The sequence below is a fragment of the Peromyscus maniculatus genome, chromosome 22 (assembly GCF_049852395.1).
Source record: "Peromyscus maniculatus bairdii isolate BWxNUB_F1_BW_parent chromosome 22, HU_Pman_BW_mat_3.1, whole genome shotgun sequence".
Lineage (NCBI taxonomy): Eukaryota > Metazoa > Chordata > Mammalia > Rodentia > Cricetidae > Peromyscus > Peromyscus maniculatus.
In genome coordinates, this window is record NC_134873.1 from 32896074 (window position 1) to 32922240 (window position 26167).

The following is a 26167-nucleotide window of genomic DNA, read 5'->3' on the forward strand; positions in this document are numbered from 1 at the left end:
GACATTGCTTGTTAGACCTTGTGTCTTTGGTTTTGTGCTCACATGCTGTACAGATATGAATTCAAAGTTAGCATGAATGACAGTGGATATAGCTCCTCAGGGGAGTATGTTTTTCAGCATTTTGACTTTCTCTCCTGGGAGTCCAGGCTCTTGGGTACCTGTGGTTGCGACCACCTGTCCTACACTTCAGGACTCAAGGATTAGCCTCTGTTGTGTCTGTTCTCTTAGGAGATGGGATTCTTATCCACTCCAGCCCACTCTGCAGAGTGCCTTTAACTCTTTAAGGAGATGTGAGGAAAGTTAGGAGTGTCTGTGCCTGGGAGAAAATTGTGTAACACTTTAAAACAGCCTAAAAGTAGAGATGCTGGATCCCTAGAACCATGCAGGAGCTTGCTTTATTGTTTTAGGGTTCCTCTAGTTTGGAGGGTTCATGGCGTTTGACCATGATTCTCTTTATGGAGTTCTGCTCACTTCCCATCTTGACATTAAACTTTTCCTAACTGTACAGCTCTCAGTGGGCATGCTCCGGTGCATTGTTTAAGCTTTCCCTAAGTGCACAGCTCTCAGTGGGCATGCATCCTATGTGTTGCTGCTACTGTACCACTCTCAGTGGACATGCTTCAATACATTGCTTAAGCTTCCCCTAATTGTACCACTCTCAGTGGACATGCTTCAATGCATTGCTTAAGCTTCCCCTAATTGTACCACTCTCAGTGGACATGCTTCAATGCATTGCTTAAGCTTTCCCTAACTGTACAGCTCTCAGTGGACATGCTCCAATGCATTGCTTTGTAACTGGAGGGTTTTCTCTCTGGGTCCCACCAAGCCCCGGCAGTCCGACAGCCCACTTGTAAAATAAACACACAGACACTTATATTATTTAAACTGTTTGGCCTAATGGCTCAGGCTTCTAGCTATCTAGTTCTTACATCTTAAATTAATCCATTTCTATAAATCTATACCTTGCCACGTGGCTCGTGGCTTACCGGCATCTTCACATGCTGCTTGTCATGGCTTTACCGGCGTCTTCACACGCTGCTTGTTGTGGCGGCAGCTGGCAGTGTCTCCCTCCACCTTCCTGTTCTCTCCATTCTCCTCTCTGTTAGTCCCACCTATACTTCCTGCCTGGCTACTAGCCAATCAGTGTTTTATTTATTGACCAATCAGAGCAACACATTTGACATACAGACCATCCCACAGCATTGCTTAAGCTTTCCCTAACTGTACAGCTCTCAGTAGGCATGCATCCCATGTATTGCTGCCAGCTCTACTTTGTAATGGCTCTGTAGGCCTCTGCCTCAGAAGTAGCTGCATTTGGTAAGCACATAACCTTCCTTTTGGGTTCCTGTTGCGAATTCTGCTGTCACGGCTGAGTTGACTCTGCAGCCCATCTTGTTGTTCTTATCCTAAGCATACGTCACCTCTCTTCCTGGTGGTGTTCTGTTCCAGGATACTTACCGCAGAAGGCAGATGCAGAGGACCATCACCCGGCAGATGTCCTTTGATCTCACGAAGCTGCTGGTCACTGAGGATTGGTTCAGTGACATCAGTCCTCAGACCATGAGACGATTACTCAATATTGTCTCTGTGACAGGTGATGTTTGTTTCTGTGATAGATAATAACCTTTATTTTACTTACATTTTTAGAGGTAGTAGGCATTGAACTTCGGGCCTGCACAGTGTTGGTGAACGACCTACTACCCAGTTTCCCCATCCGTCACTGCAGGAAGCGTCAAGGCTAACAGAGCACGTGACCTTGTTTGTATTAAGTGGACGTCAGGAGTAGCTGACAATCAGATATCATTTGGAATTTATTTTAAAATTTCATGATTTTAAAAGGCTTTGCTTTATATTTAGGGCAAATTTATGTTGGTTTATGTAACAGAATAATTAATATTTGTGTTGAAATTGAGATTTTTATGTACTGCTATGTTGTTTTAGTTTTTATATGATACTTTGAATAAAATATTTGTAATAAAATGGAGATTATTAGCCAGGCAGTGGTGGCACACACCTTTAGTCCCAGCACTTGGGAGGCAGAGGCAGGCAGATCTCTGAGTTTGAGGCCAGCCTGGGCTACAGAGTGAGTTCCAGGACAACCAGGGCTTTACAGAGAAAACCTATTTCAAAAAAAAAAAATGGAGATTATTGTTGTGACTGAATTATTTGTGTGGATGCTGCTCTTTGCTGTGTTAAGACTAATTAGCATTAGGGTAGTCTTAGACAAGCTTGCAATGTAACTTATAGAATGTGTTTCTTTTTCTTGCATGGTGATGCTTAGTATCTTCTGATATTTCCTTGTGTTGACTCTGTCAACTGCAATTGCACTTTATAGTAAGTTTAGGGCTCATGACATAAACTGTATTGTAGATGAAGTCTCACCTAGTATAACATTTTTATAGTTAAATCCCTTTAAATGAGACTTCAACATCCCTGTGCTAGTCGGACAATGGAACTGTTTCCTGATATTATCAATAACCCCGACATACTCATTTGACAGTATGTCCTGTTGTCCTCCTCCTGCTGGAAGTTGGTCTGGATGTTGTAGAAACGAATCAGTAAACAAGACAGCGCCCCTCTCCCTCAGTTTCTTCCTCCTCCCGGGACTTCTCCCGGCTCTGCCCCGTGCCCACCCCTGCCCTCAGCAGAGCTCCTTGATAGTTCACGCCCTTCCTCACACCACTCCCCCACCGGTCCTTTCAAACTCCTCCAGCTCCCTTCTTCTCAGGACATCAGCAAAGTGGACGTCAAGTTCCCCGGTGGCTTCCACGTGAAGCATGCAGGTGCCAGGCCCCAGTCCTCGTCTGGGCCCCACGAGCAGCTGTGACAATGTGCTGGGCGCTGCTGCTTCTTGAAGGGCTTCCTTCCTTTGGTGTCCAGAGTGCTGGCTGCACTTCCTGGACTTTCCTCCTAACTGTTGCTAGTTAACAACAGTTAACTGTTGCTAGTTAACAACAGTTAACGGTTGCTCTTTAACATTGGGCTGCCCCGACTACAGTTCCTGGAGCTTAACTCTCTGCTTGACCAGTTGTCATAACTTAGCCTGTAAGGATTCATACTGAATCCTTAAGTTTTGGCTTAGGTGTCAGCTTTTCCGTGAGATCTTCTGCATCTCAAATGAAGTGGTCCTCTTCTTCCTCTCCCTGCATCGTCCTGCTCCACAGAAAGCTGTCCTCGAACCCTGTCACTTACTCTCCCCTGTCTGCCTGCTCTCTGGAATGGGAGACCCTCCTGCAAGGGTTTTTGTCTGATTTGCTAACTGCTATACTCGCTGCAGCATCTGGGATCGTTATGAATGAATAGGAGACGGAATGAAATTAGAGCCACGCTTTACGTTCTTCCTGTGAGAAGCGTTCTGAGCAAAAGGAACAGCAAGTCAGAGGCTGTGAGGGAGTGCAGCCGGGGTGGGGTTGGCCCAGGAGCTGGTGGGAAGGGTGCTAGAGTGGTTGCTCCTGGGAGGCCTTCTGGCTCCAAAGTCCCCAGGAAGGAAGTTAGATTCTTCACACATCTTTGGGTACTAGAAAGAGGCCCGAGTTGATATCTTTAAATAATTGATGCTAAAGCTAGGCCTGGCGGCACAGACTTAAACCTTAGCTTCTCACACGGCAGAGGCAAAGGATCTCAGGTTCATGGCCAGCCTGGGCAGCTTAGTGAATTGGATGTGGAGGTTTACGTCTATAATCCTAACACTCTGGAAGTAGAGGCAGGAGTATCTGGAAGCCAAGGCCAGCCAGGCTACATGAGGTCCTATATTTTTTTTTTTTTTTTATTTTTATTTTTATTTTTTTTTATTTTTTTTTGAGGTCCTATATTTAAAAAGACAAGCACTCAACCTTGTACAGAAGTAGGTTGTCAAGCTTATTTTAGTGTTCAGCTTTTCATTTTTGCTGCCCCCGCCCCCACAAAAGACCCATTTAGTTAGATAGCCATAGTTATTTCATAGGTTTCTGTGCTGATTGGATTTACTGCCTGTTACACTGAGTGAATGCTTCTCAGGAAGGCTGTGACCATATCATCTCTTTTGTTCTGGGCTTTACCCCAGCAGCAGTGTTTATGGTGAGTCTGTGGTGTCCGTGGCTGGCAAACACTGTGACATAGCTCACTGGGACGGGAGATCCACATCCTGCCACCCATCCAGCAGAGAGACCCCACTTTCCATCAATCTCCGTGGTGAAAATTCAGAGAGTGAGGGTGTGAGGCAGGGGAGAATTGAGTGAGGAGGCATCATCTCTATGATGAAAGAGAGTCTGTCAGACAAGGAGCTGTGCGTCCAGGTATGTGCTGAACTGATGGTGCTGTAAAGTGGGGGTGTTTGCGTGAAGAACCGAGCCTCGGTTTGTTGTCCGGTCAGCTCAGGTGACGGTGGCGGTGCAGTGGAAGGAAGCCTGAGGACTGAGTTGTCACGAGGGCGCGTGCCCTGAGGGAGGATGCTGAGGTGGGCCTCTGAACACCCTACCAACAGACCTTGTGTCCAGTGGATAGATACTGGGCTTTAGATGCTCTGTACCTGGCTTGGCAGTTACTGTCTAAGTGAGAAGGGGGATCCATCAGTCATAAAGCAGAGATGCACCAGAATGTTGGGGTCCCATTGAGAGCCGTGGAGAAGTCCTTAGCAGTCATGATTCAGAGCATTAAGGGCTACCATGGTGTTCTATTTTGTTTCTTGGTTTATTTTTTGAAACAGGCTCTCACAGTGTAGCTCAGGCTCCTGTGTGTCAGGATTACTGGTGTCTGCCACCATGCCCTCTGAATCTTTAAAATCTGGATTTTTAGAAACCATAAAATACTAGATTTAGGTCTGTATTATAACCAAATGGTAAAATTTTCAAATTTTAAAAATGAGTTGCTTGTGACTATGCTAAACATTCTACATAGTATATCTACTAATTGTTGAATGTTTGTGTATTCTTTAGAGGGCGGTTACTGAGAGACAATCGGATCACTGAGTATGTCTACTAATTGTTAAGTGTTTACATATCCTTTAAAGGGCGGTTACTGAGAGCCAATCAGATCACCTTCAACTGGGACAGGCTAGCCAGCTGGATCAACCTTACCGAGCAGTGGCCTTACCGGACGTCGTGGCTCATACTGTATCTGGAAGAGACTGAAGGTATCCCCGATCAGATGACCTTAAAGACCATCTATGAGAGGTATTTGTTTGACTTCTTTGCCCTTGAGTTCACCTTGAGTTGAGTTTTAAAACCCACAGACACTGTGTGCGAATTCTGTACTTCTGGGTCCCCTGCTGGCCTGGAGCTGCAGGGCACAGCCGCTGGCCTGTGAGCTCGGAGCTCCCTCTGTGTTCGTCGTCTTTTACAGGTGTGTACAGCTGTAAGAGTTACTGGCTTTTACTTAAAGGAGCTTCAAGGTCCAGTTGCTAGGCTAATAAAAGAATAAACTGTTCCTTAGGAAAAGATAACTTGCAGAAACTATGTAAAGTTTTATAAAATTGGGTGTAATTGAAACTACTGTTTTAAAATATAAATAAAATATTAATATAGTTCATAGCTTATAACCTTTAGGAGTTCAGATAATTTTTATTCCCTTGGAGTATTGGTAGTATATGGTTTTTTTTTTTTGTTTGCTTTTTAGTTTTTGGTTTTTCGAGACAGGGTTTCTCTGTGTAGCCCTGGCTGTCCTGAAACTCACCCTGTAGGCCAAGCTGGACTTGAACTCACATAGGGCCTTGAACTCACATAGACCCACTTGTCTCTGTTCCCCGAGTGCTGGAATTAAAGGTGTGTGCCACCACCACTTGGCGTGTTTTTTTCTAACTGGTTTTAGAGTTGTAGAGGACGATGCAGTGTCTGTCCACAGATCTGAGCTCTTCTAGGCTTGGTGGTCTAAGTTCATCAGAGATTTAAGCCTGATGTGGTTCCAGTGAGGCAGGTACACAGATGACCATGTGTTATGGTGACATGGTGGTCAGTCACCCTGGCTTGTTAAAGTCATCTTATCGTGAGGTCATGAGTGGGCTTGTCCTTACTTGTTAAATACTAACCTTTAGTTCCTGAGTAAACTTGTCTGACTTGACTCAAGAGTTAGGTCACTGTGAACGTTTGCTAGGTGAGCAGTTATTAGAGTTGAAGTGGAACCTTTAGAAGGATTTCTTGCGTGTTGTTAGCAAGGAAGATAGGTTCTGAAAGGTAAATAACTTCCCAAGTCACCCAGTCTGAGGTGGCAGAGCTGGTGTTTTAATCTGGGTCACTCTGACTCCTTATGCCGCTCCTTCTGAGCACTTGATGGTCTAACTCTTTGTATTCTCTCAGTTCTGAGGTCTACCAGTATGTCAGCCTCATTTGCATATTAGAAAACTGAGCCCAGTGGAGGTAAGTCACTTGGCAAAAGGTCAGTGCATGGTAGAGCTGGGATTCAGAGTGAGGCTCCACACCTGTGCTCTCGTGTGTGCTGGCAGATCACCTTTCCTTGTGTTTGCACAGTGTGGAAACTTTCCCAGGCTAGAGTCCTGTCAGAGACACCCTGAAGTTTATCATGGAATCAAGGAGCTAACTTTTGTTATGGAACCAAGGGTTGCAATTTTGACCTTTTTGTGTTTTCCATTTCTTTAAGAACATTTCAAATTACTGTAGTTAGTATATATGAGATTTTCTGTGTTCTCTCTTTTTAACTTCATTAATAACTAATCCACAAAAAGCAGATAATTGCTATTTTTTCTTGTAAATTGTGTTTGCCTTTATAAAAACTTGAGTTTTCTATTTCGAATAAACTATTGGTTAGCTACTGCCTCTTCCAGTCTCCCAACCCCCCCTCCTTTCTTCCCTCCCACCCTCCCTCCTTCCCTCGTCTTTAGACAGAGTATTTGTGTTAGTCTTCAGTTTTGGCTGGAATGGGGTTCAGATGCGTGTCCTCCCCTGCTGTGGCTGAGATGGCATGCAAGTGTCCTGCATCTCAGAATCGCAGACACTGTGACCAGCAGTCTAAGGAGTTTGTATAGAGTCCCCGTAACTGGTCTTCTGCACACTCCGTGACAAGGATGGGAAGAGTGAAAAAAGTCCCCAGGCAATAGAAATAGGAGACGTACATAATAAACAGAGATTAAAAAGGCGTTTGAGAAAAGGTCTCTGATTCAGGTCAGTCTAACAGTGGTTCTCAGGTCGCTGTGGCCTGCTAAGGCTGCACTGTGTTATTTGTGTCTCCTAAAACTGGGGCTCTTTATTGTCGTTGCTTTTCTTACTTTGTGGTCCTAGGCATAGCGCCCAGAGCCTTGTACGTGGTGCTCACACATTCTATTGCTGATTCACAGCAGCCCAACTTGTCTTTCTTAAGAAGCCAAGAGTAATAGGTGCTCTGGAACAGAGTCGCTTTCTTTGAGTTTCTTTTGTTCACTCCGGTTGATTTCGTCATCAGTGTCAGGCATCTGCGGCATGTACTGCTGGGCTGTGCTGCCCAGCAGGCCCGGCATTCTTGGCTATAGCTTTCCCGTTGGTAGGTGGGCCCATGGCCTTTGTGGGGATTGCTCTGCTCGCTGCTTGCAGCTTTCCTCAACAGATGTTCGTGTTCCTGGGGTAGCTAACTTCTTGAGTCGCTCTTGAGTCTGTGGCTTCACCTCACGCTGTATGCATTGCTTCCTCAAGGGCTGCCTGCATTCACACCACCTCTATCACACATTGCCTGTCTTCCTAGGCTTTTTTCATGACCCTGTAACACTTGCATTCTGTGTGTCTGCAACGCCAGCATCAGATAGCTGACACCAAGATATGCAGAACACTCAAAGGCGTCCTTGTGGTGCCCCATCTCTTCAGCAGTCACTTCTCCTTGCTTAGACCCTTACCTGTGCTGCTTTTCTGAAACTAAGCTTTGCTCTCCATTCTTCCTGAAATAGGACTAAACGTAGCTAGTAACGTTGTTTCCTCCGCCAGATTACGTAGTCCATCGCTTTGAACTCAGCCTCTCCTAAAGTCTTAGGGTGTGGACAAAACAGACAGGACTTGGGCCTAGAGAGATAGCTCTTGCAGAGAACCTGGCTCCCAACACCCTCTTCTGACCTATGTGAGCACCAGGCACACACATGCTGAGCCTGCATACATGCAGGCAGAACATTCAGACACATAAGTCTAAAATCTCTTTTAATGTGGACAGGATCTTTGCTAGAGTGCAGTGTTCCTGGCCTTGTAGTCCTGTCCCCAGTACAGTCTTCTTTTGCATCTGCATCCCTATGAACAATGCTTCCTGTCCTTGTTCTCATCAGTATTCCGGTTCCTTGAGCTCCTCCGGTAATCGCCCACAAGCTCTACTTAGAGCGTCATGGAGCTTCTCCAGCCTCCATCTCCAACTTCTCCAGATAATTCTTGCAAACCAGGAATTTGGAACCATGTTTCAGGAATGCCGCAGCAGCCACCCTGCTTGTCTGGTACTCGTTTTCTGTGTTGGTCAGGCTTTCAGTGCCGTGACTATAGCTTAGGAGAGAAGGATGCATTAGTTCATGGTTTTACAGGTCTGTGGTGACGGGGAGAGCCTGAGCAAGCAGAGCCACTCTCGGGGCAGCTAAAGGCACAGGAGGAATTGCCGTGCTTTGCTTGAAATCTAAAGTTCGCCTCCCAGGCCCCACTATCTGAACCTCATAGGTAGTTCTGAAATGTTTCCATTTTTAAATTGAAATGTGTCTTATAGACAATAGCAAATGTTTAACATGTAGTTTAAAGATAATAGCAATTATTATACCCTTTAATGAAAAACAGAATATTGTGTAAGAATTATTTGGGGAGGAGGAAGTGGTTTTTTTTTTTAATCATATAATGAACATAAATTGGAGTGAATTTTTCTAGGGGAATATTTTATTTTGATCGTATCAATATAGAATAACACACATTAAAGTAAAATGAGGCTATGCCAACTTTCCTTTATGATTAAACCAACCTATTACTTTAGACCTCAGGCCTTGATGGTCCTGTCTTCTGAGAGTGGGCTGGATTTAGGGTGACTCTGAGATGCTTTTCTTTTTTAAGAAGTAGATCTGCCTATGAATCCTTACAGAGAATGTTTGTAGTTAGCCAACAAAGAGAAAAACAGTATAGAAAGCAATCTGAAAATTCATAAGCACTTTTAGTTGAAATAATGTAAGTAAAATAATTTATAATGAAAAACTGTAGTGAGACAGTTTGTTCAACGTATTGAGAACTCATCTGTTGGAACATGCTCTGACAATTTAGATGTCTGTCTAAATTCTTTGATGCCTGTCATTTGAATACTAAAAAGTTTTATTTACAGCTGACAAAAAGCAGCAGTGTATAATTGATATTCATTTATTTTATTAAAGAAATCTGATTTGGTAAAAACAATCAGAAAATAGTATTTTTAACGCTAGTAGTAAAATTTATTTTTTTAATCCATAAAAAGCCTCATTTATTTTTATAGCAATCTGATGACACATCTGCTTGCTTTATTCAGCTGAAAAAGAAAATGTTGGTTCTTGGTGTTTTGTAAAATTGCTTTGTTAAATTATTGTCTAAATTGTTCAACTTTTAACAAATGACATTTGATACTAACACTGGAAAGCAATTTCAGCTAATTAAGTAGATCCCTCTATAAACCATTGGAACATTAAGATGACATACTGTTCATTCAAGATTATTTTAATTGGTACAATTATTGTAATTTTCTTGCAATTATGTGTTGAGCTAAGAGCTTTTGTCTAGATCATTTGAGGGTTTTTTTGTTAACATACATTTAGTAAGAAGAAAGAGAGTTAAATAAAAACTGTAGATAAAGATTTTTCTGTCTACGTTCTATTGCAGCATTTTAGACAGTCATTGAAATATTTTAGTATAAAAGTTTATTTCTGGTACTTTAGGCACTTAAAGCAATGATGGAAGCTTTTAAAAGGTTGATTAAAGTAGTTTTCATGAAGATAATGTTTTAAATTTCTGTTTTGACACTACTCAAGCAATCTTTTTCTCCAGAAGATATGGTCAGGAGAACTTCCTGTAAGAGGGAACATGGTTTTGGCAGTCTTGGATTTTTAAATGAATTGAATAGGTTCTGAGGGAGTTTAACAATGATGGTCATTTTCCATCCCATAGAAACAGCTGTTTGCTTAGGAACCTCAGGCATTAATATACAGTCTTTATGGATCTGTCTGATATCTCTAAGTTATTTAGTCATATTTTAGCAAATATCACATTGTTTATCCCTTTCTAATATTAGCCAAAGCTTCCAGAATCTTAATTGATTGCATCTAATCACCCCGGTTTCTCTAGAGCTTTCCAGTCTCCTCCATGTGTCCTTCATTCCCGTTTCCGCCTGTTATCCCTTGGACGAATTATGCAAGCCTTCCCCCTTGCATGTGATTATCCTCAAGTTATGACTTTGAGCAGCAAAGTCCCCCATGTTGTACAGAATATGACTTTTGTACTGACATTTATTTTCTGTCTTAAATTGAAGATCCTGGGAATAGCTATTCAAAGCATTATTTCACACATGCCGTTAAGGTGTTTTTTTATGTGTAGCTTTAAGTCTTACTAAGATTCCATATTTTTGATATGGTAGGACTTCTTGGAGATTTTGATGTTGCCATCATTCAAAATTCATTAAATTATTATCATGTGTACAATTATTTTCATAAACATATGCCATGGATATTCCCAACACACACTCAGAATCCAGAAGTTAAATATTTAGTAGTATCTTTGTCTGTGAAAGACTGATATAGTTCTTTGCAAAAATCACCTGATAATTTTTCCATATAAGAGAGAAAACTAAGTAGGTTTGCACTGGAATAAAGATTCTGTGGTTATAACAGAAGCTGTACTTTAGATAAAATAAGTAACATTAATAGGGTGGTAAGTTTAATATGAAAAGTGAGCCTGCAGACTTCATGAGGTAGAATATTGACAGTTACTTACTATGAATTTCCGATTTTACATTGTTTTGTAACCAGAAGTTTTCCTGTGCTCTGCAGATGCTTGTTCCCAAATTACCACACAGAGGCTTATATGAATTATGAATGTTTGGCTGGTAGCTCAGGCTTATTACTAACTAGCTCTTACACGTAAATTAACCCATAATTCTTATCTGTGTAGCCACGTGGCTTGGTACCTTTTCTCAGTTCTGCCTCGTCATCTTGCTTCCTCTGTGTCTGGCTGGCGACTCCTGACTCCGCTCTTCTCCTTCCCATCATTCTCAGTTTGGCTTTTCTGCCTAACTTCCTGCCCAGCTCCCAGCCTCTCGGCTTTTTATTAACCAATGAGAGTAATGCATACTTATAGTGTAGAAAAGGATGTTCTACAGCATTTTCCCATTTTTGTCTAATTAAAAAGGAAGGTTTTAACCTTAATATAATAAAACTATATACAACAAAACAGTTATTTAGTAAGAATTACAGTAACACTATCTACTCCATTTGCATTTGGCAAAATCAGAGACAATAATTATCTTATCATGGTGAATCTAAAATTTTGTACCTAATTTACTTTCTATTATAACTAAGGAAAACTATAATTATGACTATCTAGTCTTCAACAAAGACCCCAGAAGGATACAAGGTTACCTGAGTAAACAGGAAGTGCAGTGCAAGCAACTTCCAAAACTCTAGAAATGACAGAGACATCTGCTGTCTGGACAGCCACCCAAGGTTCTTCTGTAATGTTGGGGCCTCTATCTTCAGCCTACAGGCCTGGAGTATCTGACATACTTTATAATGAAGCAGAAAATGTGAAGGATTGTCCCACCTATATTGGCAAAGTTCGTCATTCGCTTGCCCGTTTTTTTGTTTTGTTTTTTTTTTCCAGGCAAGCTTTACTGGTTAAAGCACAAACAAAATATTACCACATTGTTCATTTGTATTCATGATAGAAATTAATTGGTAAATCTGGATTCTTTTTTTTTTTTTTTTCTGTGGTGGGGGCATTGAGACAGCATTTCTCTGTGTAACCCTGGTGCTCCTTTAACTAGCTAGGACTGGAGATATGGGCCACCAAGCTCAACTAGCATTTTGTTATTTTACATTTGTTTGATTCAGTGTGGGTGTGGTGTGGCCCTGGGCACACATTGTTCCTTTGTGACCCAAGCTTTCCATAACTTGCTCGGCTTTTTCATTCCTCATCTCTCCAGAAGAATGGCCAGGAGGAGAGAATAAACCATTTGTAGTTTCTCTGTGTAACAGCCCTGGCTGTCCTGGAACTCGTTCTGTAGACCAGGGTGGCATCAAACTCAGATCCACCTGCCTCTGCCTCCCAGGTGCTGGGATTAAAGGCATGTACCACCATTGCCCAGCTATTAAATCCAGATTCTTAATGATAAATAAAAGTGAAGGGCAGCATTTTTAAAAGATTCATTTATTTTTATTTTAAATAAAAGTGAAGGGCAGCATTTTTAAAAGATTCATTTATTTTTATTTTATGTGTTTAGGTGTTTTGCCTGAATGTATGTCTGTGTGACACATGCATGCAGTGCCCTCAGTAGCCAGAATTCTAGAGCTGGAATTACAGTTGGTTGTGAGCCACCTTGGGGGTGCTGGGAATCTAACTCAGGTCCTCTGCAGGAGCAGCCAGTGTTCTTATTGCTCATTTCTCTGTCTCCAGCATGGCAGAATTTTGAAAGCTTATTTTTGATGCACTTGGAAAACATACCTACTGACATTGTTTGTAGAAAAAAACAGAGATATTAACTAGGCAGATTGGACCATTCTTGACTTTTATCTGTTACTGTGTTTTGCTTCTGATTTGTCTTGTTATTTGTTGCCAATCCAAGGGTGTTAGAGAGAAATTACTGAAAAAGCAAAAAACCCTTAAAGTTCATTGTTATTTAGGAACTTGTTCCTTATTGTTTTGTTTTCTTCTGAGAAAAGATCTCACTGGCCGGCTTGGAACACACTGTGTAGACCAAGTGGTCTTGAACTCACAGGGGACTGCCTGCCTGCCTGCTGGGAAATAGTTCCTGAGGTCCTGTTATGGACAGACACACTACTGCAGGATGCCCATGTGCAAAGCTGACAGAAATCCCTGTCCCAGGGAGTCCTACACAGGGCCAATGTAACCGAGTGGTTACAACAGTCCTGTGGGAAGAGTGAAGAGAGACACGTTCAGAGGTGAGGAGTGGTGCCCACTGTGAGTGAAATGAACGAGTCAGGGTGTGACGGTCCTCACTGAGATGAAAGGTGGCAGATAGCCAAGTAGATTCTAGTGGGCGAGAGGATCTCTGTATTACCGAGGACTGCTAGCATCGGCTGGTAGAAAAGCAGCCAGTAGAATTCGTGGGCTGCCTTTGGAGTACTATTGATTTATGGGTAATCAGAACAAGGACTTTGGGTGCCAGAGAGAGAGCTCAGTGGTTAAGAGCACCTGCTGCTCTTCCGGAGGACCTGGGTTTGAGTCCCTTTGGGAGGCTTACAACCATCCACATCCCCAGTCCCAGGAGACCCAGCGCCCTCTTCTGGCCTTTCCTTGGCACTAGACACACAGGTGGTGTACAGACAAGTGTAGGCAGAACACCTATACGCACACGCACACGAGCACGTGAATAAATGAATCGCATTTGAAGAGGTCACAGACTCTGAGGAGCGCAGTGGGCACTCAGCATAGGCAGAGCAGCTGGCCAGAGCTCCCCGTGGGATGGGGCTGTTCTGGGCTCAAGCATGGCCAGCAGGGCTCTGTAGCCCCTTCTGTGTCTCCTTTGACCTTGCACCTTCCCTTGCTTTTTCTGGCTCACCCTCCTGTCCCCCACCTCATTTTTCTAGTCTGGTAAGTGTGCGGAAGCCTGTTATAAAGCAGCCCCCCCCCATTTCAGGGTCTTTATGTCCCTCACTGGTGTGCTCCTTCATAGGCACCGCCATGGGATTCTCCCACCAAGGTTTGCTTCCCTCTTTCTTTAGTATTGGTAAACTCCACGGATTACAACTTCTTACACATTGCCGGATCCCCTTTCACACATGAAGGTACAGAGTAGGGTGTTTCTGAAAGAGAGGCGGAGTCCGATGATGCGCTTGGATTGCGTCAGATGGCCAGCAGAGCCCTGCTTTATCCCAAGGATGGGACCCTCCAGCTGCCATTGGTTCTGACTGTGGGGAAAGCGTCTTTTCATTGTTGTGAGGTGGGTCCCTGTGCCAGGTCTGCTGTAAGGTGAAGCCCCCATGAATGGTGCCTTCTCCCTTTTGGCAGCTGACACTCAAGTCACAGCAGCATCTCTGTAGCCTGTAACTCAGTTTACATTTCCAGGTTCCTAGGTTTGTGAGCCTTGGGCCAAGCTGTGGCTTGTAGACTTTGTATACCTGGCACTCTGAGACAGGTCTTCCCAATACCGTCTCTTCTTACAGATGATTAGCAGTGTCCTGTTAAAGTCAGTGTAGCCAGGGTGCTGGCACATGCTTATAATCCCAGCACTCAGGAGGGGAAGGCAGGGTTGCTCTGAATTCCGGGACAGCCTGGCCTATATAGCAAGGCTGTGTGACAGAACATCAAAAATTAATAAACAGTCAAAGTCAGTGAAGGCCATGTGTGACTTAGGTGACTGTTTTGTTGTGCTAATCATCTGGATTCTATTAGGCCGTTAACAGTTATTTACCGATAGACATGTGCTGGTGCACGCTAAAGAAAGCACTACCTGAGCGGTGCCATACAGTGGACTGGGCACTTTGCCCAGCATCCCATGCTGTGCGTGCTCTGCGTAACCACGGGAAGCAGCGGGCAGGAGTTAGGATCGCTGGGCTGCATCTGGAGTCTCTCCAGACTGTTTGTGGACAGTCTTCTGTAGCTGCAGGAGACAGCTGTGGGCCTGAGATGGGAACACAGTTTTCAGATGTGTTTTAATTTCTCACTGTTGTGCATTTGAATGTCAGTGGGAATGTTACCCAGATACAAATTTTCTAGAACTTGAAATTTATCTTTCCTATTAAAAAATGCAGACTTTAAAAATGACAGAAAGCCCCCCCCCCCCCATACTCGGTTCTGATCGTGCTTGGCAGCTGCAGTGGGTCAGTGGGAAGCAGCAGAGGCTGTCTTGCTCTTAAGGCTTTGTTGAAGCTGTACACTTCGGTGGTCAGTGAGTGGCCGTAAGCTTTTCCTAAGTAGCTTTTTCTCTAGCCGAGAGACAGACAGACAGAGAGCGACAGAGAGAGAGGACTGACTGAGCATCAGACTTCCAGGCCCATCACGTGCACTGCACTGCTGAGCTTCCCTCCAGGTCTTGTTTTGTTTCGTAGAATAAAGTTAATTTTAAAAGGATTTCCTCAGCCTAAACTCATGATGTCATTGTCAAGATTTAGAGAACTAAGAAATAATCGTCAATGCTCCAAGGCTTGTGTTAATAATGCCAACATGAAACTGAAGCATATTAACCAAGACTGCTGGATACAAACAGGAAAGTCAGCCTCTCTGAAATATGCTTTGATTTGTAGAAATACATTGAGTATGAAAACATGATTTATGTCAGGTTCACAATTTATTTTGCAATGTGGAAAAATTATGTCATTATGTATTTTTAAAGAACTCTAATTATTGAAGGGCCCATATTTACTAGAGGTCTTAAGGTATACCTTTACAAATCAAAAAGGCTCTTCTACAAGAAAAATGAAAGCAGTGTACAGTAACAGTGTTGGCTTAGTTCTACGCTAATGGAAGCATCCTGCAGTATTCGGGAAGTCCACAAGATGGGGCTGTCTCACTGGAAACTTTATTAGCATGCCTGGCCTAAGACCAAGAGAAACGCTTTCTGCTTTCCCCTTTCCGTAGCAGGAAAGTGGGGGCCGGGGGAACGACAATGAAACGAAAAGTTGAATTTCCACGCATTTCACTAACTCATTAGCTCACTCATTCCTGTGTGGGAGTGCCACGTGGAGACCAAGTTAACCTCGGGTGCCAGTCCTCAGAAATTGTCTACCTTGGTATTTTTGAGAGATATATTTGTTTGGCATTTACTGAGAGATAAGTTCTCTCAGTTGCTGGAACCACCATGAAGGTAGGCTCGCTGGCTGGTGGGCTCCAGGGACCCGCTGGTGCTTGCCTTTCCAGTGCTGTGGTTGCAGGTGTGTGACAGCGTGCCTGAATTTTACATGGTGTTTACATGAGCAAACACTTGGTGAGCAAGCCAGCTTCCCATCAGAGAACGTTCATCAGCACTGAGAACCGTGACCACAAGCATGTAAATGCCATGGCATCATGGGACATGGTAGGTTAGGTATGGTAGTACCTTTTTCTCACAGAATTGTTGCATGTATGTGAGTTCAAGTCCAGCCTAGTCTACATAGTGAGTTCCAGGACAGCCAGGGCTACATAGAGAGACCCTGTCAATATAATATTAAATGGTAAACATTGCTGAGGTTGCTGAAGGTTAACTCTCGAAGATAACATATGAAAAAGGTTTCTTCAAGCTGGGGCACTCACAGACGCGCTTTGGGTTCAGCTCTGGGTCCCCAGTCTCTGTCGCCGACATCAGCCTATGATAATGTCAGCGCTGCCTCAGGAAGGGCAGACTTTCTTGTCGTTTGCTCTCTTCTGAGCATTTTGAACGATAGACCTCGGATGCCAGAGACCGGGCTTCTCTTTCAGGGGTCGCTGCTGTGCTCAGGGGTACTCTCTTGTGAGTTACCTTGCCTCGTACCTCGTTATCAACCATCGCATTCTCCTAGATTAAAGTGACCGACCGTTTGGTCCCTGTTCTGTCGTCTGCTCCCTCCCATGCCGGCCTGTGCTGGGACGCACTGACGTTCACTGTGAAATCTCTGTCAAGTGAGTCCTGTGTGGAACCCTAAATAGAACAGTTCACAGAAACAGACTGATTGAAACTAAATTCCATTGTGTTTGAATATTTGAAGATATTTGAATATTTTAAGCAAGTTAATTAGAAAGCTGAGCTGTTTTGAAGAATATACTTAAGTGAAGAGATATCTATAAGGGTTAGAGACTTGGGTTCACTTAAGCGTCTCTAGTTTCATAGTGTACCAAGAAAATCCTTCATTGTAAATAGATGGAAATGTACCAATTCGTAAACTTCCTTTGTGATGTCAACATAAAGTTGAGCCAACAGTGTAGTGTGTGATTGTTGAAGCTTGGCCCTGCTTCTCTGACATGATCCTGTCACTCCGGCCAAGGCTTTTCTTCTGGTTGTTATACTCAGGCTCTGACATACAGGCTGTAGTAGGAGTGCACTTTCTTGTGTAATTTTGTGAACAAGAAATGGCTTAGAGTTTAAGAAACAGTGAAAGAACATACTTGTGTGCATGAGGCAAAGGAGATGGTTTGTCCCAGAGTCTGAACATAACTGAAACCGTTCACTGCTCTAAGGGCGGTTAAAGGGACCTCCTGGGAGAATGGAGCCAATAATGAGGAGGACCAAAGTCTCTTGCAATAGCCAACTTTATTGAGAGCATCAGACAGTTTATACTCTGAGGGTTAAGAAGAGTCACGTGAGTGAAGCGTCCAATCACAAGAGCAAGCCACACATGGCGGGCGAGCCACACATGGCAAAACCATGTTTTCCCATTGAGGCATATGAACAACTAACAACAGCCACTTGTAGTGAGTGATCTGAAGTGAACTCACTCTTGTCTGCTACATCTGGGAGGAGCTCGAAAGCACAGTCCAAGAATAATTCCATGTTTTGAAGAAACTGAGGTCACAAGACTCTTTTTTTTCTTTTTTCTTTATTATTTATTTATTTATTTATTTATGTTTGTTTGTTTATTTAATTTTATTTTACAATACCATTCAGTTCTACATATCAGCCACGGGTTCCCCTATTCTCCCCTCTCCCACCAATATATTTTTTTCTGTTTTTTTTTTTTTTTTCCTGAGACAAAGTTTCTCTGTGTAGCTTTGCGCCTTTCCTGGAACTCACTCTGTAGCCCAGGCTGGCCTTGAACTCACAGAGATCCGCTTGCCTCGGTCACAAGACTCTTGTCTTGATTTCTTGGAGTTTTCTCACAAGTGCTCAGAATTCTCCTACAGCTCCATTCTTGAACTGTCTTCTTTAAAACTCCAGTACAAAGTCAGGATGGCTTGCTAGACCTCTCTGTGTTGGGTTCTAATACAAATATAATACATAGAAGCATTCTTTTAAATTATTTTTTCCATTTTAAAAACATGTAAGTCAGCTAGGCATGGTGGTATAGGCCTTTAATCCCAGCACTCAGGAGGCAGAGGTAGGTGGGATCTCTGTGAGTTTGAGGCCAGCATGGTCCAGGTCAGCCGGGGCTACGGGGAGAAACCCTGCCTCAAAAACCCAGGCAGACAAACTCCAAAACTGAAGGTCCACACTTGGAATTTAGGAGGGTAGGGCTGTGCTGGACATGCAGTCATTCAGCACACACCAGCTGAGGTCGAGCTGTCATTTCAAGATCGGGGAGTTGCCACGCTGGAGGAAAGGCTGAGGAAAACACATTTTGGAGTTACTTTCACATGGGCGGGGTACGGAAGAGGGGTGCTCCTCTTAGGAGTGGTACCCTCACCTGAATCACACACTAAGAAGATTAGGGGAGTAACACTGGCCCTTGCCAGGTGACCAGAATGAAGTCTGTATCACATGTCACCTGGGGAGCAGGCAGGCGTGCTTCCCATTGGGGAGTGCTGGTTATATGCTTGTCACTTACCCTGACTGCAGCGTTTAGGTAAGAAGTGGTAGTTGAGGGGCTGGAGGGACGGCTCAGTGGGTCAGAGCTCTTGCTGCTCCTGCAGAGGACGCTGGTTCCTAGCATGGCGGTTCACACCCACCCATAATTCCAATTCCAGGAGGTCTGATGCACTCTTAATTATGCGGCAAACCTGCATGTGATGCACATACATACGTGCAGGCATGACATTCATACACGTAAACAAGTAAATAAATAATTTTAAAAACAGAGTATTTGGTTGGAACAGCAAAACATTTCTATTGCACCAACTGAATATACATCCATTATGAGAATCTAAAAATACCACTTCCTTCTTTTCTTATGTTTATATATATATATATATATATATATATATATATATATATATGTAATGATATAATATACAGACATAATTTATATGAAAAATTTCTCAAGTAGTTCTGTTAAAGATAATTGCTTATTAGTAAGGAAATCTTTATTTTTGATTTTGGGGTTTCACTTACCTTTTTTGGAGATGAATTACTAAAGACTAGTCTCAGTAATGCAGGCTAGGAACAGAGTGAGGTAACATAGTCTTCATTTGCTTACCTGGCCACATTTTGTTAAAGTGTCCTATTAAAAACTTTGGTTATAGGCAAGAAGTTGAGATCATTATTTTGGTGGCCAGGTTCACTAGATCCCTTGTAACTGTCACTTGACAGTACTTCACAATTGCCCAGAAATGTCCCAGTGAGGAGGACAAGTTGTAGTGACTTCGTCTTTCAGAGGTGGACGCAGGTTCTGGCAGGCTGGCCTATCCCAAGTCACTAGCAAGAAGGGCATGTGAGTTTAAGTAAGAATTCAGGGTCAGCAGCCTGTCAGAAACCACACCATGTCCTGAAGAGGACCGACCGTACTGCAGCGGGAGCAGCTGAATCTCAAATAATGTCAGGCAGCTGACGATGTGTGGAATGGTGAGATGTTGATGGTTGCTGTTCAAGCCCCACTCATGCATTTGGTTCTAACAGGTCAAGCTAAGATGTCCTCTCTCCCTCTGCTCTGCAGCATTGTAATGGCGGTCTAGCCAGAGTGACTGGACAAGAAACAAGAGACCCAAATCATAGGGAATTAGTGAAACTATCTCTAATTACATGTACTGTGATCCTGTATAGGGAGTATCCCAAAGAATGTACAGGAGAGCTTCTAGAACTACTAAATCCAGTAGTTTTCAGGACACAGATGGACACAGAGATCATTTGCGTTTCTGGACTCGTGCTGTGGATAACCTGAAAGGAATTAAGTGTTGGATTTAACCAAGGCAGTTAAAGCCGTGTTCATTGAAAACCGCACACTGCGAAGAGAGAGAAATGGAGAGAGAGGAAACAAGTGGGAGGACTCAGTGTGCACCAACAGGGAAGCTAGACATCAGGACTTTGGGGCTGCCCCAAGTTCCCTTCAGGGCCGATGGAAAGGTTTTCCAGATACCAGTCATCTTCATCAGCAGAAAGGACAGCGGTCTTGACGAATAGCAGAATCCAAGGCCCAACTTTCAACTTGAAAGCTCGCCGCAGAGCGTCGGTGTCAACAGTATAGCAGGGTACAAAGAGCGCCCAGGGCGGTCAGACAGAGGAAGCCCGGGCCACTGAGGCTGGTGAGGTGTGGGCGCGAGTACCAAGCTATCTAGCAGAGAAACTATGCCTGTTCAAAACTGGTTCTTAGACGGTGGAGTCCCTCATGCCAGAAAAGGGCGGAACTGGACCCTCACCTCACACCACTACAAAAAGTAACTCAGTGTGCTCCACCTCTTCTTTCTCAAGCACAAAAGAAGGGGTAAAATGGAAATGGTTTTATTCAGAAAGTCTAGACTTCTTTAGGGAGGGGGAGAGAGAGAGAGAGAGAGAGAGAGAGAGAGAGAGAGAGAGAGAGAGTGAGTGTGTGTGTGTGTGACTTTATTTACTTGACAAATATGTCTAGAGTAACCGTGCTAACAGTGTTCTATGCTAAGGCGCTAGAGATACACTAGTGATTAAAGCCAAACTTGCTCTCAACTTTGATGGGAATGACAGTCTGGAGGAGAGTAAGATGTTTAAGGACGTATTTCCACTAATAGATAGATGCACATGTGACATGAACATGTGGGTCTGTCGTCAGAGGAAAATGAGCTGTCCCTACAGAAGCCATCGCTAAGCGGGAGAATGGTGCTGAAGATGGGGAACGGCTGAGAAATAAGTGGGTGAAGACAGAGGGGAGTGAGTAGAGTTTGGGTTGTCTTTCCACAGAAACAGTGGTCGTAAAAATGAGTTTTGTGGAACCAGAGACGGCTCAGCAGTTAAGAGCACTTGGTAATCTTCCAGAGGACTAAAGTGTGGTTCCCAGTACCCATATGGCAGTTCACAAACTTCTGTAATTTTAGTTCCAGGGAATCCAATGCTTCTGGCCTCCATGAGTTTCATATATCCACATTCAGGCACACACACCTATATATAATTTAAGATTATCTTTAGAATGAGTTGTGTGGTATCTTTGGTTTCTGACTCTGGCAATGCAGTTGGGTGGCTTTATTACTTTTCCCTTCATTGCTAGTGATTAAACGTGGGGCCGTGTGTGCTAAGCAAGCGCCCTTCCACTAGCCTACTCCCAGCGCTGACTCGCCGTTTGTGTCTGTGTATTAACACGACAGTCTCCTGGAAGTTAAATTCGTCTCTAGTATAATACAGTTCCAAGGCAGGCGAGAGTTTATAAAGACAATTGGGTTGCCTGGTGATCGCCGAGAGAGAATTGGGTAATAAATCTTAATTTATAACCCCTTATTAAATAATTATGTTATTAGATGACTAGCTTCGGAAAAATATGATAATATCTTCATAAGTTATACATTATGATCTGCTTATACTTTAAGGTAGGAAATTTCCTCTGCAGTTTTGGTTCTTACTTTGAACGGCAGTGACATAAAAGGCTTATGTGATTTCTGCCAATAACTAAGGTGTGCCTTCTATAAAGCACTGCCATTCATAATCAGGACGCTTTAACTTACATGGATGTTGGCATTCACAAGAGCTCTTCCGTTAGTGGTATCAAAAGAAACTACATTTCAACTTCCTGGGCGCTGGCTGAGGCCTGAGGTTGTAAGAATGCTTTCTGTGGGCCATTTAACTGCTGGGAACTTCGGTTCCCATGATTCATAGTGCTGAAAATTTAAATTCACTCTTAATTGAAAAGTGAAGTTATTTAAATTCTTTAAATGCTAACCTTTGGAAAAAATATCTGAAAAATAAAGGCCCATATGATTTTGATGGCCCACTGCCAAAAGATTATCATTTACATAAACGTCTCTTTTAACAGAAGGGCTTAATGCATCGAGCTCAAAAGGTTAGAATAGAGACTTCAATCTGGGAAGCAGCAGTAGCCGTTTGGCTTGTGAACAGCAGCATTGTTCACCACGCTGAGAACACTGTTCGCATTCAGGCTGAAAGCGACGCTGGCATTAGGATTCGGTTAATTTGTTTCATGTGACTTGTCAGCTGTGTGTTTTTATCTCAATCTCCCTGGCCTCCCGTCTTTTTGTGTGTAAAACTCCTGAAATAAACGAACTACCTTTTTAACTGTTTCATTTCTGATAGTTCTCTACCTTTGCAAATGATACCGTGTGATCATTTCCCAGGTTTTCATTACACTTTAAATGTATTTAACAATCAGCTTGAGTGCTGTTTTACTTTATAAAAGTAATCTTATTTCAGAGAGCTTTCTGTTTTGTCCGTGTGTGAGTCTGTAGCAAGACTTTGTGAAATCCACAAGATGAAATTGCTTGCCTTGTTTTCTCCCAGTGCCCTGTTCTTTCCTTGTTTGCTAATTTTGTTCTCTGGATTTTCCCTCGGATGACTTTTAATATCTGGCTACCAGCCAAGTACTGGGTCTCAGCAATAAAGTGCTGATCCCAAAGAAAAGATGCAGCTGTTGCTAATCTTAGCGTAGGGTTCCATCTCACTCGGGAAGATCAGGAAAAGGTTCTCTCCCCTAAAATGGGACCTAGTGCAACCCGAGAGCACAGTGCTCTGGAGTAATTGGCAAGTGCTTTCAAGAGAGCGACACCAGGACTTAGCTCCGGGAGACGTAGTTCGCACAAGTAAACTGCGGTGCTGAAGCGGTCCAGTTTCACATTTGGTGTTTGCATGTATCATGAAATTGCCCTCTCAGTGAGAAAGGTGAGCACGCCCGTCGCCTAGGCAGGTTTCTTCTTGGCTCTTTGCAATCCTTGGTCACCCTCCCCCACCCCCTCAGCGTCGCAGGGACTGGGATCTGCCTGCTGCAGATCGGCTGGACTCCTAGTTTATTATGAGATCTGTCCACGTGTGCCGGCGAGACCCTCCCTTTTATTGCTAGCTTGTGTTCTGTGATACGGCCCTTGCTCCACTCTGTACCCGCGCACCAGTTAGGGGACACTGCGGCTACTCCCAGTTTTCTCGTCTACACCTTTGAAAAGCTCCGGTACGCTTCTTACTCCTTTATCTCTGGTACATTCTCTTGTGCACCTCAGAGCTGTTGACTGCTAGTGTTTAGCTGGGAGTAGCACCATGCAGCATTGGAGCATTTGACCGTTTTCCTTCTTTCAAGACAATTTCTTATTGATCACGGCAACAGTATCTATTAAGTGTTCTTAATGACTAAAATTCAATTATTTTTACATTTGAGAATTTCTGCTTGATCCAAAATTGTTTGTTGTTTGAACTCAGCTATGAAAAAAATACACATAAAATAAGAGTACATTAGAATAGCAATTACTGTATTTTATCACATCTATGTATGCAGTCATATCTATGCATACACTATCTATACAATAAGCGTATATTACTTGCACAATAGAAAATAATCTTTTACAGAGATGAAAATAACCTGTGCTAACACTTTTCTAGTTTGTGTGATTTATTTTAAAAGTTTTTCCCCCCCTGAAAAAAGAGCCATGGTGTCCCATGGAAGAGCCCAAGTCTCTGAGCCAGCCTCTCCCTCGACGTGTGATGCGGGAGCTGTCAGTCTTTCTGAGGCCCCAGTTCCCTCCAGTGCACTTGTAGCCCATCTCCGTGAGTGAGAGGGAGCAGCTGACTGGTGTCCCTGGTGTCCCTGTTCCTTTCCCTCTTGGTCTCTCTGGTCCATACCTTGCTCTTGGCCAAATAGGTGAAGTTCTGATCTTAGTCATTTTGGAATTATTATTATTTTTCCTCTTTTAGGTTCCTTATCTTAAAGATATTTTTCAATTGAGAACAAGGTGTGTAATATGCTCCTTGTGGACAGAAGCAACAAGTTTTTAAGAATGCAGAGTTTGACTCTGATAGCAGTGTTAATGGACTTTTCGTTTCTCTCTTTTCGAAGAATATCAAAGAATATTCCAACAACCAAAGATGTTGAGCCACTGCTTGAAATTGATGGAGACATACGGAATTTTGAAGTGTTTCTGTCTTCAAGAACCCCAGTACTTGTGGCTCGAGATGTAAAGACCTTTTTGCCTTGCACCGTAAACCTAGATCCCAAACTCCGGGAGATCATTGCAGGTGGGTATTGGGTTGCAGTTTATTTTTCTCTAAAAATCTTCAAAGCGTTCCATGTTTGTTTTCTTCTTTCTTTTTTCGTTAGTTGGTTTTGCTTTGTGTTTGAGGTGAGGTCTCACTGTGGGGCCCTGGTTGGATTGAGTCATGGCAGTCAGTCCTTCTGCCCAGGCCTGGGAAGTGCTGGGGCTGCGGGATGTGCCCCATGCCTGGCAGATTGCCTGTTCTAACTTAGCTGTCTAATTTTATCTTGCTTCATGAAAAAAAAACAAAAACCAAACAAGGAATTTGAAACATGCATTCCGCGCAGAGGAAGTGATGAGCGTAAGGACTGAGGGTGTCGACAGCTTGGGGTGCCAAGATGTCGGCTGCTGACTCCACTGTGCTCTCTTCGGGGTGCTGAGCCCCCCATCCTTTTTCACTGTATACAGTCAGGACTTTGACTTCAGATGGTAACTGACCCATCGTCCCCATTGTCCATCTTCTGTTCTTAAGAGGGACCTCTGTGTAGAGCAGAAAACAGAAAATCTGTACCTTCACTTGAGGTTTTTAACCTAATTTATGTAAACTGGGACTTAAAAACATGAAGGGTTATTTATTTTATGGCGATGCTGGGGGGAATCCAGGGCCTGTGCACACTAGGCAAGCACTCCGTCACTGAATGTGCCCTTACCCCTCTTTTTACTTTTATTTTGAGGCAGGAGCTCACTAAATTGCCCAAACTGGCCCTAAACTTTTGATCTTCCTCCTCATGGCCCCGTCTGCTTTAGAGCCCACACTGCAGATCTGGTTTGCATTCCTGCTTTAGAGCCCACACTGCAGATCTGGTTTGCATTCCTGCTTTAGAGCCCACACTGCAGATCCGGTTTGCATTTGGGCTTTAGAGCCCACACTGCAGATCCGGTTTGCATTCCTGCTTTAGAGCCCACACTGCAGATCTGGTTTGCATTCCTGCTTTAGAGCCCATACTGCAGATCCGGTTTGCATTCCTGCTTTAGAGCCCACACTGTAGATCCGGTTTGCATTTGGGCTTTAGAGCCCACACTGCAGATCCGGTTTGCATTCCTGCTTTAGAGCCCACACTGCAGATCTGGTTTGCATTCCTGCTTTAGAGCCCATACTGCAGATCCGGTTTGCATTTGGGCTTTAGAGCCCACACTGCAGATCCGGTTTGCATTCCTGCTTTAGAGCCCACACTGCAGATCCGGTTTGCATTCCTGCTTTAGAGCCCATACTGCAGATCCGGTTTGCATTTGGGCTTTAGAGAGACTGCTGTGGGCTGGAGCACACACAGCTGTATTGGAACACAAGGGTTTCCTGTGATGTCATTCAACAGACCGTGATTGAGCTTTCTGGGAGTGAAATAGATTCACAGACAAACGCCTTGTCCTCATCCATGTGTGGGGTCTAAGAGAGAGTAGAGCAGGACTTACTGGTGCCTGGGATGAGGGAGGACAGGGATGAGAAGAGGCTAGTTAGTGGGTACAGAGGTACAATTGGGTGGGGGCAGTCATTCAGACTCTCCTTCACACAGTAAGGTGGCACAGTTACCTGTGAACCCAGAAGGGGCGTCCTCACAGAGAAACGATGAATGTTTGAGGTGATGAACAGGTTCATTTCCTCAGCCTGAGCATTATGCAATATCTACATCTGTTAAGGAAACCTACTGTACCATAAATGTGCAGTTATTATATGATAAAGAACCAAACTCCCCCAAGTTCTTTTTCTCAGTGTGCACTCTAAGGCTGATGCTTTTGTGCCTGAGTGCTGTGTTGAGAGGTCAGTGTAGACCCACAGTTTAGCTCACATTGTATGTATTAGACAAATTTGAGTCTTTTGTTAGCATACCACAAATAGATTTTTAAAGACTCAAAAAAAATTGTGGCATTTGCTAACTGAAGAGAGAATCCAAGTGTAGTAACTTTTCATATAGTGAAGAAAAACAAAAACAGAAAGAAAAAAAAAACCAATCTTTTTATTTATAGCAGTTGGTCTTTTTTTTCCACATAAAGTCTGTAGACTAATAAAGACTTCCCATCAACTCATGTAAACCCAGCCAAAGTCACTAGTAGTGACGAAAGCATGCTCTTGGTTAGTAGCTGGTGGCAGGACT

At 43.6% G+C, this 26167-nt stretch overlaps 1 protein-coding gene across 21 annotated transcripts in view; it reads left to right on the plus strand.

Moving 5' to 3' along the window:
• The window catches only part of Kidins220 (kinase D interacting substrate 220), a 92889-nt gene that overhangs the window by 40358 nt on the left and 26364 nt on the right, over positions 1–26167 (plus strand). For all 21 annotated transcript variants that reach the window (XM_076558695.1, XM_076558701.1, XM_076558702.1 and 18 more), the window contains exons 21-23: positions 1450–1594; positions 4988–5150; positions 23882–24060. In XM_076558695.1, the coding sequence (XP_076414810.1) occupies positions 1450–1594; positions 4988–5150; positions 23882–24060 (487 nt within the window). The remainder of the gene's footprint in view (positions 1–1449; positions 1595–4987; positions 5151–23881; positions 24061–26167) is intronic.